Source organism: Cardiocondyla obscurior, linkage group LG04 (genome assembly GCF_019399895.1).
Source record: "Cardiocondyla obscurior isolate alpha-2009 linkage group LG04, Cobs3.1, whole genome shotgun sequence".
Classification (NCBI taxonomy): Eukaryota; Metazoa; Arthropoda; class Insecta; order Hymenoptera; family Formicidae; genus Cardiocondyla; species Cardiocondyla obscurior.
This window is the reverse complement of record NC_091867.1, coordinates 5983598-5999865: the sequence shown is the minus strand read 5'-3', so window position 1 is coordinate 5999865 and position 16268 is coordinate 5983598. Positions and strand designations below refer to the sequence as shown.

The 16268-nt window shown below is 41.8% G+C and overlaps 1 protein-coding gene across 1 annotated transcript in view; it reads right to left on the bottom strand.

Moving 5' to 3' along the window:
* Window positions 1-15919, bottom strand: part of LOC139102116 (tyrosine-protein kinase Dnt) — a 61170-nt gene extending 45251 nt beyond the window's left edge. Inside the window, exon 1 of the mRNA XM_070655805.1 lies at window positions 15275-15919. Within this exon, the coding sequence (XP_070511906.1) occupies window positions 15275-15401 (127 nt within the window). The 5' untranslated portion in view covers window positions 15402-15919. The remainder of the gene's footprint in view (window positions 1-15274) is intronic.
* Between the last annotated feature and the right edge of the window lie 349 nt (window positions 15920-16268).

Genomic DNA, 16268 nt, shown 5'->3' with positions numbered 1-16268 from the left:
GCTTTAAAGTTACTCGCAAAAATATTACTTATTGCTTTCACCGCGCCTAATTCCATCGCAGATGTATTCATGGAGCTGTCACGCGTCGCGGCGATCTCTCTTCGGTCCTTTGCATATCCTCGGAAAGTGCCTGGCGCATAAAAGTTTCCTATCTTCCAAGACTCCGGGACTTGAACGATGTGGCGTGCGGACACGCAAGCGCGCGTGCGGGCGTCATTTATTTTATCTTTTATTACACAGTTTGTCCTTTCGTATGATAAGATCGCGGTCGAATCCATCAAATCACGTGACGTATCTGCCGCGCGCAACCGCGGCGGGAGATCACGGTGGGTCATAGGGCGATCTATCAATTTGCCGTCGAGAGGCCGCGGAAGGAAAAATTTGAGGAGGACCGGTCGGCCTCTCCTGTCTTATCCCGTGGGAGATGGCTCTCTGTTAGATGAAAGAGTACGGGAACGAGCGGGGTGGTTTATGGATGCCTCTTCAGAGAAGAAGCGAAGCTCCGTCTGCGGAAAGCCCGCCCGCTTTGACGCTGCTAAGTAGAATATCGTGTTTGGCATATGAACGGCTATCTTGGGTCATTAAAGCGGAGCGCGATTTCACTTCCTACGCTATCCTCGCCTGTCTCCGAGAAATCTCGAAGGACCGCCGCAGCCATCTCGTCAAAATCTGAGTCATCCGATATTAGTTTCGGTTTAATACTCCGTTAATTTTAATTAAATTCTGATCAAATGCGGCGCACTTGAAAATGTACCGAGGATGTTGGATGAAATCGAGTATACGTGGATGCCACTTAGAAGCGGAAAGTCTCATCTAGAAACGTATACCGCACCAGGAAAATTGAATTAGCATAGGGATTGGCGTTGTATATCGCAGACTGATGCGACGCCAAATTGAATTTGAAATGAACGCACGCGAGTAACTGCGTTTCGTGCTATCCTCTGTCAATAACGTAAACGATTCGGTAAGTTTGAATTGTAAAGATCACGTCCGAATAATGTGCCCATAGTACTTTTAGATATTTTTTTTTTTTTTTTTTTGAAATAATTTTTTGATGAATTGGGAATTAAATCTTATTTGATCAAAGTATCAAGCGAAATTATGACATTGCAACATTTTAATTTCTAATACAATTAAAGTACGAATTTTATATTAATAAATAATTTAATTAAATATAAATTAAACACTTTTTAGAATTTAAATGATTTATTTTATATGAGAATTTCTTAAAGTTTTATTTTTCTGTTAATTGGGTAATAAAAGCTAATAAATCTGTTATGCTTTGTTCCCGCGTGGAACTAACAAGTCCAATTTATAAGCATGGCTGTATGTTTCACCATACGCTTCTGAGATCGTTCGCCTTCAAGTCGCGGCAATCCATTAACATTGCACGGGGCGCAATTTGTATTCGCCTAACTGCCGTGCCGAGCGACGAGGAGTACGGATGTTCTTCAAGTGGGTATTCCGTACCCAGCGGAGGGGAAGACACGCTAAGGTTCGATCAGGGTCAGGAGCCAAGGTAAACACATTAAGGATACGACATCCTGCGGGAAACACATCCTCCGCCGATAGGGGAGCGCCGCGTGTGCGTCGCACGGCTGACTACCACGGAAATTCGAACGTCTCGCGGCTCGCCGGAGATGGAAAAAGTCGCGTCGCAGGGTCGCTATCCCCTTAGAACTTAATCTCCTGTCGTTCGGATCTTGTTTCCGCCGATCGCCGTTGTACCCCTTCGCCGAATAACGAACCGCTGCGCTTTTCGTCGAACAATATTGTATCGAAAACTTAGGATGTTTGACTCATCCCTTGTTTAACTTTGTTCCTAGTTTTATTTCATTTTATTTTTGAATATACGTTACTCTGTTATAAACGCCACGTATTTTGATTAATATGTAACATAACTATTTGCTGCGCAAGAATGACTTTTCATGCACCGCGAACGCTTTAATGATCGAAAGAGCGGAGGAGGAACAATCGATACCGGCGTGTCAAAGCGAACGCAATGCGGCAAAACCTTGAGCAGCCTCCACGATTCGTTTCACCTGAGTCATTTATCGCGAGAATCGAGCCGGATGGAATTCCGCAGAAGTCATTTATTGTTCCCGCGGAGTGCGCGGCGTCACGTCGACTGGTTCGAATTTGCAATAAAGAAGATAGATGCGACGGAAGGAATATCGCCGGCAGCTAATCTTTTACTCTTCCACTTCGCTCGGTCTTCCTCCCTCATTCGTTATTCATTAGAGTCCACCTTGTTTCACCGGCAAAGCGATATGGTACGAGTCGCGTTTTGCCGCAAAAGACTCGACGATGTGCGACCGGCTAGAAGTGTAACGTGAATTTACTTTAGTGGTGCTTTTTCGCGGTCGAAAAAAAAAATCGCCCCTTGAAATTTATTACACTTCCCACGTATAAAAAATAATTTATAACGTGTCATCGGATTTTTATTTCCATCGGGCATTACGAAGCGCGCGTCATTTACCCTCGATTTTCATTTTTATATAATGTTACCCGGAAAAATTAACATCGCGGTTTTTTGACAGCAATTACATTTCTATATCTACTTTTTTTAAATAGGACTTTATTTACGTAACTTGCGCCTATCTTTGTCTCCTTTTCGTCTTTATTTTAAATGCCAAAAGAAAAACCAGCACTTTTATTTTTCAATTCGGAGCGACCAGTTTTTCCAGCCGACTATTTGTACACTTCGTGCCGAATCGGGTGCAAAGTGAACGCCGCGGAGGGATGGGAGTTGTTAAAGCAAGCCGGCGTCACTTTTCGCAAATTATCTCGCAAAAGTCTCAACCAACTCGCCGGTCGTGAGTTTTCTCTGAAAATTATCTACATTCGTTCAACGGCAGTCTCATCTCTCGGAAACCTTTCCCCATTCTATTACCGGTCTTTCCTTCGCCCGGTTCGTTTCTAGTTTTCGACGTCTTGTCCGAGGTTTTGCCGGATAGTTGGGGCAAAAGAGCCGAGGGCGAATGCGGAAAATCAACGGCGAAGTCGTTGGAGAGAAAAAAAAAAAAAAAAGAAAGCGAATGAAAGGAAAATGGAAAAACAAGGCGCAAGCAGGAGGAAGACAAAGCGGGGGAGAGGGCAAAAAGAACCGGACGAGTCTTTCGGGACGGTTGTTCCTCAAAGTTGGCCGCGAAAGAGCGTCGCGTCCTCGTCTAGTTGAACGGGATGTTTGTCTTTAATTAAAATCAGTCGCAACTCGCCCTGTTTCCGCGAAAATTTGCCGTTGCTTTTCCCCTATCGCACGCTCGGTTTGCCCCCCGTCCTCCATCTCTACTACCCCGTTTCGCTTGTCGCTTTGTCAGGCAGAATTCTTAATATTCAATTATACCTCCATGTTTTTAATTATGTACGGACCCTCGAGCGCGATTGTCAGCGAGTGGTAATCGGTCGAGCCAATAAATTTGTTGCTCTAGGTAGATTGAAACATTTATTAAATATTGATCCGGCGTCGCCATAAAGCGATTACACGATTTGCTTTTTCTCTTCTTTTGTCGCTCAATTTCCAAATTTTGTTAATTTTACAATAAGGGCATTAACAATAACTATTAAAAAAAAAATAATAATAATAATAAACCACATCAAAATGTTTGAAAAAATTAAATTGTTTAAAAGTTAAAAAGTCGATAAAACTCTTCTCGCGTGTCGTTCTTTTAACAATTTAACGCGGACCCATGATAAAACCTTCCTGTTTCCTCGGCGATGGTAAATAGTCGAAGCTATAAACAAACGGAAGGCGGCTGCCACCGTGAAAAACTGTGCTCGCGAGAGAGGCGACGATGGCGACCGAGGGATGAATGCGAAAAAGGGGCCGCCGCGCCGCGGCGCGAGCTTTCATTACATTGGGACTGCAGCCGCACGGGAGGAAAAAGGGAGGCTATTTTGTTCGCCTCTTTGTTGCGGAAGTATTTTAACGCTAAACCAAGTTGGGACGCCATTCACGAATTATTCGCGACACGGATTTCTCTTGAAAAAAAAAAGCAAAAAAAAAGGGCATTCAGTATAAACTGCACGACTGCAGCGGCGCTCGTGCATCGATAGTCATTGTTTGACAGCACGTGATGCGTCCCCGGTGAAAGGTCCGGAGCAGAATCGACACATTGTTGAATGCAACCTATATTTAATTGATCCAGATAACAGATTCCGATAATGGAATAAAATACACGCGCTGATTTTGAAAAGAAGGCCGACTTCGATACCGATCTTCAAATATCCTCGTGAGAAAACTGATCCAAAGCAGAGTTATTTATTTTGATCTCGGTGGAAAATCGCGGATAGAATACGTACGGGATACTTGATGGGAAATGTTTCAAAAAGACGCGATTTAATTTTACATGACTCGAATTCGACGAAATAAAACATGCCGCGGTTAAATCGATACTGAGCGAGATCGAATGCGATTCATTAGAGCGATCGCTATAACGGAACGAACAATGATCCGAGAAGTGAAGAAGTAACGTTGCGTTTGTTCGAATAAAGCGACGCGCGAAGCGTAATTAGCGACAATTATCGCGAGAAGTAACATCGACGAGGTACAAACGCATCGACAGTTCGTTATTGAACGTAATACCGACGACACATCAATTTAATCGAACATACGTTAAGTGTTGTATTAAATTGTGCAAACACATAATATATTGGATGTTAGTAAATTCGGTTTAATAAAGCTAAATTAGGATGGAATAATACGCCACGGAAAATGGTAGCAACTATACAATTTTAGTAATTAGTTCTCGAAAACGGCATTTCCATGTCGATTTAAGCACACGATGTAATTACAAAATATAATTTAAATTTATTTTGTATCTATTTACACATTAATCTTTGTCTTTTATTTTTTTTTTTTTAAATACTGAAAAATATAAGCTTTATTTCTTATACATATTCTTATCTTAAAAAATTGGTGTAACGCGTAAATTAAATCGAACGAGAGTAATGAATAGATAGGCGCGAGGGGGTAGGCGGGGGAGGGGGATAGACAGGGGGAGTGAGAGCGAGCGCGAGCCTACGTGCCGCGCACTAGGTATATTCTTCCACCACTCCCACTTTCGCTTTGTCCTTCTCCAATGGTCGCGCGAGCACACACGTACTACGCACTGTACAGCAGCCACGTGTGTCCGTGCCGAAAGTATTGTAATTCGCACTTCCGTTTAAAGAAAACTTCGCGAATACGAGAACTATTCTTCTCTTCTCCATTCTCTGTGTGAGGAGAGCACGTGTGATTACGTCTCCTTTCTTTTTCGAAAAGTAAGTTATATCTCTACGCGTTCATCTCTCCGAAGTAATTTTTTATTTCAGAAGCTAATTAATCGATTTTATTGTTGCAGTTTATTAAATTATATATATTTTTTTGTTACAGATCCACGCAGATGCATCCGGTGCTGTTCAACGAAAGTGTCGTCACCGCCGATATTGTTAATTATACGAACCGCAGTCGGTTCGTCGGTCGTTCCGGGGGTTCCGTAAAGTATTCGAGCGGAGTTTTTTGATATACGACATTTTTCTTAACGCGAGTGCCGAACATGGAACGCGCGAAAGTGATCATAAAGTAATTTTCGCGATTATAAAATCACGGTCGGGGTGTTCGCGAGTGACTTGTGCGCGGAAGGATGACTCGACACGTCCCATCTGAGAGGAGGAGCAGGCCTCGGATAGGCATCCTGCATCGGCGGAGCAACTTTTAAGTAAGTACAAATATTTTAAATAAAATCTTTATCAAAAAAAATTTTTTACCTTTCTTTTTATTAATTTTATTAATAAATATACTGGCACGTCTTCATTAATATTTTCCTTTTTATGTTACAGTCACCGGCAGAATTTAACAACTCCGCTGAAGTGCAGATTGGTAAGTCATATAATTTTTTTTTGTAGTTTGTAATTGTAGTCTCATAAAAAATAGCGCGCGCGTAGCGTGTATATATTTTTAGAAATAATTAATCAACTTTCCGTAATTATATGATCGGTCTTACTGACAACACTGCGATCTCCTCGAGATCATATGTCTTTAGTTTTGTATCTCATCAGTCACTACAACTATCTGATAACGGGCCGATTAATTAACGCGTGTCTCTGAGTAGCGAGCAAATTAATAAACTAGATTACTAATGCTATCCCGGCGTTATTGCGAAAGCAGTCAATCTCACTAACTCGTCTGCCATCGGGCGTTTTATCAGCGATCGTTAATCGCCCTCGAGTGACGGTACCTCCTCGCCATGCTTTCCTTTCACGCCCGTTACCGACCCCGCCCCTCTCTTCTCTCGTCTGCCTCGGATGACGCTCCTTGAAATGCACATTCATTGCAGGATTTAACAGGACTGAAACTTGATTACTTTCCCTGCGACATTCTACTTTACAATCGGCCGGCTATCTCCGCGAATTTGCATAATTTGTCGGAAGACGTGCGCGGGACATACGGAACGCTTTAAAATTCACCAAGCCCCGTTCTCACATATTCCAATTCTTTTTAGATTCCAATTAAATTCCTCTAAAATAATAATCGTGCTATTGAAATAATCATTTAACAAATATATTTACAAATATTTATGGAACGATAAAAAATGTAGAAAGATATTCCAATTTGTCTCGAAGAAAGCTCGATATCGAATTGATCCGAGAAATCTTTTAAGTAAGAAAAATGAATCCGGAATGGAAGAATTAACTTGCCAAATAACTTTCTGGTCTGCAAAGACAGTGAGAAAGAGAGAGAGAGTAAAGTTCGTGATTTTTTCTCGGTTTATTCTTCGCCTCTTTTTCTTGAGAAAAATTAAGAACGCGGGGTGAAGAGAGATAAAGAGAAGAAAAAAAAACAAGACAGCGATGCATACGCATAAAGCTGCCGCGGAAGTGATTTCGTTCATAGAACTGGTCGATCGCTACCGCAGCTTCTCAATTAACCATCGCTGATTAAGAACTTCGTCCGACTGTTCCGTGCACGAGCGATAATTAGGCGCGCTCGGCGCTATCCAGAATTTTTAATTGGGGGAACATCCGATGGAAAAATTTTTGCTTCTCCCCCAACAACCGACCGGGCAAGCTATAGAAAAAGAAAAACGGAAGTCCCGGTGCTACTAGAGAATGCTAATTAAATCGCCGAATGGAACGGTCTCTCAGAATCGTATGAAAAAGTTGGCGTCGTCTCGTTGGCGATATTAATTTCGCGAATGAATTTCATTGTTTGAAACACAGACTAGGCGGTCGATTTGCAATTATCGAAAGAATTATTTCCAGAATTTCTGTCGCGTCCTTATAATAACACGTCAAGCGCAACAATCGTATAAACTTGTCGGTTGGACAATCTGACAATTTTATTTTAACTTATTTTTTGTTTTTAATTATTAATTAAATTATAACAAATTAACTGGCCATTGCGTCAAAGCGAATCCACACCGCAATAATATATATCTAACATGAACGGTGCATAACACTATGTGCCAAGTTGTCGATTGTTCGCGTTATGAAGTTTCAATCCAACACCACCATATGGAATCGAAAATCGATTTTGATAATGTCCCCGATGCAATGACCCGACTCTTCGAGCTTCGGCGTTCTCGCTTTGTTAATAACGATAAATACCTTCTGAAACTGCGAAATTAACCAGCTTCAAACAAAGTTACATTTTACGCGAAAGAGTTATCTATACATATTGGTTCCCTTACAAATAAACGAATATATTCCTGACCTCACATGCATTTTGCACGTCTTGTACATACTTTGCTTTGAGCAGCCTGAATTTTTTGAATCTTTAAATATGTTTTAATCATGTTCGGATATGTTAAACAAAAATAAATATAGATAAAAATTTAGATAGAAAAATAAAGATAGATTAGATAACGATTTAGAAATTTGTAAAATAGTATTTATTTTATAAATAGATTTGAGAGTATGAATATATTTGTTATTTGTTCTGTTTTTTAGTGATGAGGATCGCACGGACGTAATTTTTTTATAACAAACAATCTCGAGAAAATATCGACCTTTTAATTTATCGTATTATTTGCACGCGACGAAGCACCGATATCCCCGTAACTTCCTACGAAATTTTATATTAATGATTTTTATTTACAAATATAAATCTGCCAAAAAAAATAAGACTCATATTTATTTGTACAAAAAGCGAAGCCGCTTAATCGTTATCGATTTAACACCGTATTTTCCATTCTTGATATCTCATGATGTCTGGCGACTAATTGTCAATTAGGATAATTGATCACGATGGAATGCATGCTCGTTAGAATGTGAACGCGCAGCAACATTGTGAACCCCAATCACATGCTGAATATTCATTCGATGTGCAATCGATATTAATTCTTCTAGTGCCGGCGGTTTTTATCAACATGCACATTACGATTCACAGACTAAACGAATAACGCGTATATAAATGCGCAATAAATTACCAAAACGGGTAAATCGTCCCTGTGTAATATAAAATTCGAACTGTAATCCTCAAATTTGCTGGGGAGTCGAGTTTTCCGTGATTCGCCTCGTTTTTCAATTTTTAAACTTTTTATTATAGCTACGCGAGGATTTTGTGATCTAACAAACAAGATAAAGAGAACGAAAGCCTCATATTTGCATATTTAATGCGCGTTTAAATTACACTCCGATAAAGTAGCGAAAAGCCGACGTATGACGTCACCGATATCGTTTGATTTACAAGTAGAACGAGCGATATTATCTGTACAAAGATCGAGAGATTTACGGAAAAAAAAAATTCCACGGGGAAAAAGATCAGACATCACAATCCATAAAACGGGGGTGTAAAACCTGTTTGGAACTTGCGGGCTATTTTCGGTAGGTCGTGGAACGGCTATCGCGGTTACAAGAAGATTTCGTACGGTGATGGGTTTCGACAGGTGCAAGTAAGCGAAATACGCGATGTACGCGGAAAGTCCCGCTGATTTTTCGCGTATTTTCATTCGCGTCTCCGCGAAAGGGTTGCCGGTGTATTTTTCTCCCGTTTCAAATCTTCTTTTTGTGCCCTTCGACGAGAACACACAACAGAATCCGCGTGCGACTTACGTTGGAATAATTTCGCGCAATCACCGCGGATCGTCGACGTTCGAAAGCGAGTTTAAGAAAAAGCGACAGTACGCATAACGCACGCACGCACGCACGGTGCACGTATTTCGCTGCACCGTCCCGCGAGTTTGTTCCCGTCGGAATTGCTCGTGTACCACGTCATCCGATTAAATAAAGGAATTAAATGACGCCAAATTTATGGCACGGCCGGTGCATGACAGCGATATACCCGGCGTCACGCTTTTTGTTACATTATCGATCCCATCAATCGACGTGTACACGTCCGATTTGTACGTATAACGATGTCGGCGCTTAACGTCATACGCCAGCGTGTGCACACGCATATATGGAGCACAAAAGCGTGTTCTTTATTTTTTTTTTTAATTGTGTCCTTGTTTTAAATGCTTCCATCGCGCGGATACTTCGATAAAAATATTTAAAAATACTATAACGCGCTTTAAAAAAATTAATACAATATACATATATACCGATATAAAAATACAAAAATATTAAAATGCATTCTGCGTCACGTAAGTGAATTATAATACGCGATAAAGAGGTAAATAAAACTGTATATTTCGACGCGCGAGCACCGGTAAAGGTGGCTCCATAATATTTAAAAATATTCGAAAACGATGGAGTTATAATTAAACGGCGGGACGTATCAAAAGCGCAATAGGTACATGTATTTTATTATTATTTTTTTTTTTTATTAGATGCATTTTCACCGACATGAAATAACATTTCGCCGCTCGCGTCACGTGCACAAGACTCGAGCGCACGTAACGAGTTTAATGTTTGCCAATTAATACGAACGGATTTGACCCTAGCTGCATGTACAAATATGTTTAACCACGTGTGCGCGCGCGGATATCGACGTACAGGCGAAGCGGTACTAATGTGCAAGTGCCAGGGCGAATACACGTAGCCGACACCTCTACATCCACCGCCACGTATCTCCGCGCTGTCCCTACGAATATCCTATGAGACCACTTCGTACGTGATGCGTGCGCGATGCATTTGACACGTACCACACGTCACGTACGAAACGACGAGTTCTCGAATCAACAGAAATCCTTCGAGCGTTCCCAATGAAAAAAAAAAAAGGATAGGATTAACAGTCGATTGTGCGGAAAACGGAAGTGCAACAAACGTTTCATTTATGGGGAACGTAAAAAAGAAAAAGGGAAAATTGTAACAAGCTGAAATATCGATTTACATTACTGGTTTTGAAATAGAATTACAATTAGCTACATTTTCTAGTCAATTAATTAATTTGCGCGCAGAGTTAATATGTTTTCTGGACATTAGGTACGTTCTTTTTTTTTCTTGGTCGTTTCATCGACTTAGTCTGAAAAATTGACACGTAGACGTATTATATATTTGCAGAGCGTGTATAAATATAAAATATCTATATGATGGATAAAACGTAAAGTGTGCAATATGCTTTAGCTGTACGTCAATGGTGCATCGGGAGATAAATTTTCGTCGGTGCATCTTCGCGCGCTCGCGTAAATCATACGTGTCTGCCGGCTGCGCGAGGGAGACGCGTGTAAATATGTACGAAATCGTGGATATGGAGCGGCGTGCATATCGTGAACGCCGACCGTTTGCGCGGCCATATCAATTTTCCGGGTAAACCGGCCAGGCAGGCCCGTGAATCGGATTGCAAATCAGCTACGTACTTGCTCGCCGACAAATTAACTGTGATGTATACGCGGTGTTTCTGCCCAACGTCAAATGGACCGCGCGCCGAAAGCCTCGCCGAAAATAATGTTTGCTTCGCGAGGAATAGCCGCCTTTTTTCATAAAAAGTTCTGTAATTCGTTTCAGGAAATACAGTCGACTCAAAGTGTTTGTGCAAACGAAATCACAACTTGACGTTTATCTAAGAACTTTATGTTGATTTTATGAAATTATCCTTTACACTTTACATTTTTAAATCGTTGCACTGTATAATGGGATATGTATATTTTAATCACGTATTTACGAAAAGCAATGTTTAAAACCGGTCTGTTCTTCACGTCAAGTTCTTCGCGTTTAGAAGAGACGGAAAATCTTTCCCTCTAAGGCACCACATCCATTCTCATCGGCGACGTGTCGCTTATCGGGCCGAACCCTTGCCCAATTTGTCGCGCTTGCGAAGGACGGAAACGCGACGGCGTAAACGCCGTCAATTACAGGAAAGGCGTATTAATTAATCTATTATCGCTGGATCAAGAGCTTTACACTAACGCGCATCTAAAGAGACGCTCCTATGTCGGGACTGATCGCGAGGGTTGCACGTTCAATCGTGAGTCGCGCGAGTATGCGTGAATACGGGAGGCACGCTCGTGCGGCCATAAACCATGGGCGGTTTACGTTATCGTATCGCCAGATCTCTCCGTCGGCAAACTACTGCAATTTAGGCTAACGCCGCTTCTCCACCTTGCCGTCTGGTAGGGTCCACTCGGGAAAATTGATATGGCCAATATTACGTGGGAATGTTGAAAGAAAAAAAGGGACAATACATAGATAAAATATTGTACTATGCATTATATTTGGGAATATAAATTTAATTATTTTAATTACTAGCTATGGTATTTAATCTTATAATTCTTTGATGCTTCACAACTACTGTAATTCTTAAAATGAAATTTTCTCTATACGGAAACACTTTTCGAGCCGACACTGGCATATTTTTTTTTATGTCTTCAGTCTATGTATCAATGTGCGTGATAATCTTCTCGCGCGACACTTTATTTTTTTAATGGGCGTTCTTGCGGAATAATCGATTTTCTCGTATCGTTACCAACGACACGACCAAAGCCTGGGAAATCGACAAGGGTCGTTTCACGAGCCAGTCCGATAGTCGACGGCAATGAACACGTTGTCGGTTGTTTGTCGGAGCGTTTCGTGGTCCAGACAGGACAAACATACGGAGACGATTGCAACGAGACCGCGCGCCGTGTGCGTTTGTGCGTGTGCTCGAGGGTAAATTAAAAATCAATTCTAGGACGGGAACATTTCCGAAGTTCCTGCTTAGCTCGCAGCAGCACGTGATTTCCAAAAACTAAATACACAAGATAAAGGCAACACGTAACATCCGCGTCACAATTTAATTAACATTTTGATTAGCCTACTTTAAAAAATAATAATTTATATTTTCATATAAATCCAAAACGTTTTTTTTTTCTTTTTTTTTGTATTATAAATCGCATTCTGCATTGTTTCTTGATTACAAGTTTTTCTTGTCGCTGACATAAATTAAACGCGCGTTTTCAAACATGCAGCTCTGAATAACTTCGCCGGCGAGCTCGACACTCCGCTGAAGCCGCGAGACCGGTTGACTAGCGCGAAGCAATTTCGGTAGTAAATCCAGGTTGCCGAGAGACAACTCCATTCGAGAAATAAGGATATTACTTCAAAGCGCAAGCTCATCCCGCGCCTTTCATCACACGCCGAGAAATCCCCTGCCCAATCAGAGCAAACCCCGTGTAAACGTTCCGAACTCGACGGCGGAAGTAAATGCTGAATCCGCACGGAGGTGTCAGGTAATAGTCGACTCGTATCTTCGTCCTTTCGCAGGGCGTGGATAAGGGTAAGGGCGCGCGCGCGCGGGGAGAGGGTGGATATTTTCTGTTCTCCGCACCTCGTCGTTTCTAACACACCCCTTTCGGCCGCCTCTCTTGCGTACACACAATCCTCTTTTTCTCGTCTCTCTTTCCTTATCCCCCTGCTTTTCTTTTTTCTGTCTCTTTTTTTTTTTTTTTTGGTGCTTGCAGAGAGGAGATGCCTTTCCAACGGAACGAAGTTTTCCGGGGAAGTAAAGTCATTTCGCTCGTGCAATCTAAGTTAAGTGACTTTCGAGAGTCCCGGCGACGAAACTTGCCCCACCGCTTACCTCCTCTCAGGAGCAACCCTTTCACTTTCCCATCGTCCGCCCGCACTTCCCTCCCCCGACGACGGAATCCGAAATGTGACGCAGATTACCCTGTATCTAAAGATCCGCGGCCGCTCGGGGCACTTGAAAAATAGACTCGTTTAAGGAACGCCGCCACTGTCCTCTTTTTAGTAAATCCGCGTTACGTTCGATGTTACGTGAAGCGCACGATAAAACGATTATCGTCAATCAATTATTTTTAAAGTGTTGCGTTCTTGTAATCGAATTGCAATCATTACAAATTATTTAAAATATACATATTATATCAATTAAAAAAAAATAGAAAAAGTTTTTATTTCTTTTTAATTTTAACAAATATCGTTTTAAGCGAACATATAATTTCGCAGTGCTTTGATATCGCCTCGTTTTACATATTCTTATTGTAGGAAGCAAGCGCGTGATTATTTATCACCAAATGGACTGCGTTAGCTATACCAAATAGAAAAAAACAATTAAACTTTGCCGACCCGGGCTTTTAGCCTGCGTACAAATTTAGTTCTACACATTATCTTTTGTCTTCCTTTTTTTTTACACCCTCGCTGTGTTTTGCGAATAACATGAAACGTGCGAAAGTGTCGCGGCGCAATCTGTACCGCTGCGGCATACGCATCTACCGGAACGTGTCGGATCGCTCTGTCGTCCAGAGTGTCACGGCCGCTCGGAATTGCCTCGATTTTCGAAGAGTCACGAGCCGCCCGTAAATACGGCGATTCCATTCTCTTTTTTCCTCCATCCTCCCCCCACCCCTTTTCCCCAACGCGCTCGGCCGATCGTTGTCCTCATCGTGCCTCCACGCTTGACCCAATCGACCGACGCGGAGAACGCTTGGTCCACGGTGATGCTGTGCCCACCGCATGCGCGTACATGAATCACGGAGCCGTAAAGTGATATCGAATGGAACGGGGACTTTCTCGCCAGGTGCATGCCCGGCATATGGCCGGCGACCATTAAAATGAGTGGCTTGCACCGCAAATTGCTAAAACGACACTCGGCTCCGGCGCTAATTCGCTCTTTCGCCGAAATCGCGATCTCGCTCGCGATCCCACAAAGTGCGTAACCATTTGCCTTCCAACCCTCTCCCGTTGCGACCGCAAGTTTTTCCGTGTTTATTAAAACCGTGCTCCAAAGAATTTTTCCCTCGCGACGCGTTACAATCACGTTAATTGCGCACTGGGGACTCGGCACGACGTGAGACGATAAAGGGACGAAGTTAGATAAGGGACGTCGGATAACGCAATCGCGAGTGACAATTATAAACGTAAAACCAAAAAAGAATATTCTGATACTAATTAGCATCATTATGTTCGCGTTGCGCACATGTTCATCTTTGTTCCGAGATAGAACAAAGAACGTCTACAGTTGTCCTGTTAATTCTAATTAAGAGTCTAATTTGAACGAGATACCGTCTAACTACTTCGCACAACGGAAATATAAGGTCTGTGATTTAAATATTTAAAAAATCTTAGTTTTATACTTTATAATAATAAATTGACATTACTTATAATAAATAAATAGAATTAAATTTTCAATAACGTTATTTATTTTTCTATTTTTTTTTCTTTTAAAAAATTTCTTTTATTGGAAGTCAGTTAGCTCAGACTTTGTGTACAAGCGCCAAGCGATAACGCGGTGATCGTTCAGTTTCGCGAATTCTCTCCGTCAAGCTTTTTCCGCGCTTCCGTCGGCTTCCGTTTACTTGCAGAAAATACCGCGTTTGACGCGCAATTGTAATGAGACCCGTTAACGAGCCGCGAGAGAAGAAATTTTCATGTTTACCACCACGCGGAAATGCACGGGAGATTGAACGGGAAAAAGTAATGAGGGGTAAGACGAACGGACAGTTTAACGCTTTTGCAGCGTGTACGCGGAGTTAAGATGGTGTAATGTCACGAGAAAAAGATAGCTCGGAAAAAGAGAATAAAAACTGTTCTATTAACAAATTAACTATAATTAAAGTTCTTCTATAATTAAATATACGCGTTGCTTTATGTTGGCAAATTTACAAAATAATAACTTTTTTATTTTGTTATGAACGTTTTTATCAATTAATTAAATCGTATTGAAAAATGCAAAACGATATAAAGCTTTAGTGCATTTTCCGTCAAATAGGATTATATTTAAACAAAACCTATTTAATAGGTTTTTTTTTCATTTACACAAAGTTTAATACAAATACTTCAATATCAACATTTCAAAAATTAAAAAGACTGCATAATATTTGTCGACAAAAAATTCTTACATTATTATATACCGATTTCGTTTCCTTTCTTTTTATTTCCCCCTTTTCTCGTTTGTTAATTAAAATCGAGTTTTACGTACCTAAAAGCTTCATGACCTGACTCTGGCTGATAAATATATTAAAATAACCATCGCTGCAGCCGACCAAGAGCAGAAGGACGAAAATCTTGCGTCGCAGGGGATCGCAAGGACCACCACACCACCGCATTGTCTTACATACTCCGTACGTTCCACGCACCTGCTTAGGCAATTCGCACCTTCGACTCTAACACCGCGTCGTCAAAAATCGCAAAAAAAATTCTATCAACTCGCAAGTGGTTCCGCTCATGAACGCGCCCTACCGTTTCTTGCGCCATCCCCTTAAAAAACGTATGAGTCCCTCGACTACTTTCGCAATACACGTTTTGCAATTACGTATAAAATTATTGAAAAAAAAAAAAAACTTTTTACTTCTAAATACGAGGATGCATGGAGAAAAACGAGCTTCAACGATCACCAGGGTTCTTTTCACGCGCGGATCGTTTGTAATTCGAGCTTGACACTCTCGATCACATGGCACCCCCGCGGCGACTAGGGTGGCGTTCTGATGTAAGGGTAGAGACGACGTCGTCGACGACGACGTCGGTGCTCGACTGAAACGCCGAGTGGCTGAACGTTCGTTCTCGACGGCGAGACCGGTCGCGCTTGCGCCCATTCGACAGCCGCCTACATCGCGTATTATGTATGTACGTGTGACAAATTATTAAAAAAAAAAAAAAAAAATAGTGATGCATACGTAGGTGCTCACGCATCGCGGGCCTTTGCGTAAGGTGTAAGTTATGTCGCAGAAGTAGACGACCGAATAAACATCGCGGAAACGACGCGGCGGGGTGGGAAAATAACGAGGGTACGTTGTCGTAAACTGCACGGGGAAAAAAAAAAAAGACTTTACCTGCGCACTTTTTCCGACGGTTTATCCGGGTCCGGGTGATCGCCGGAATATTGCCTGCGATTGAAAAATCGCGCAAAAGTGCGTTCAGCGGACGTCAAGAGGACGCCCGAACTATTATTGAGCACGTCCGCGTGATCGCAGGTT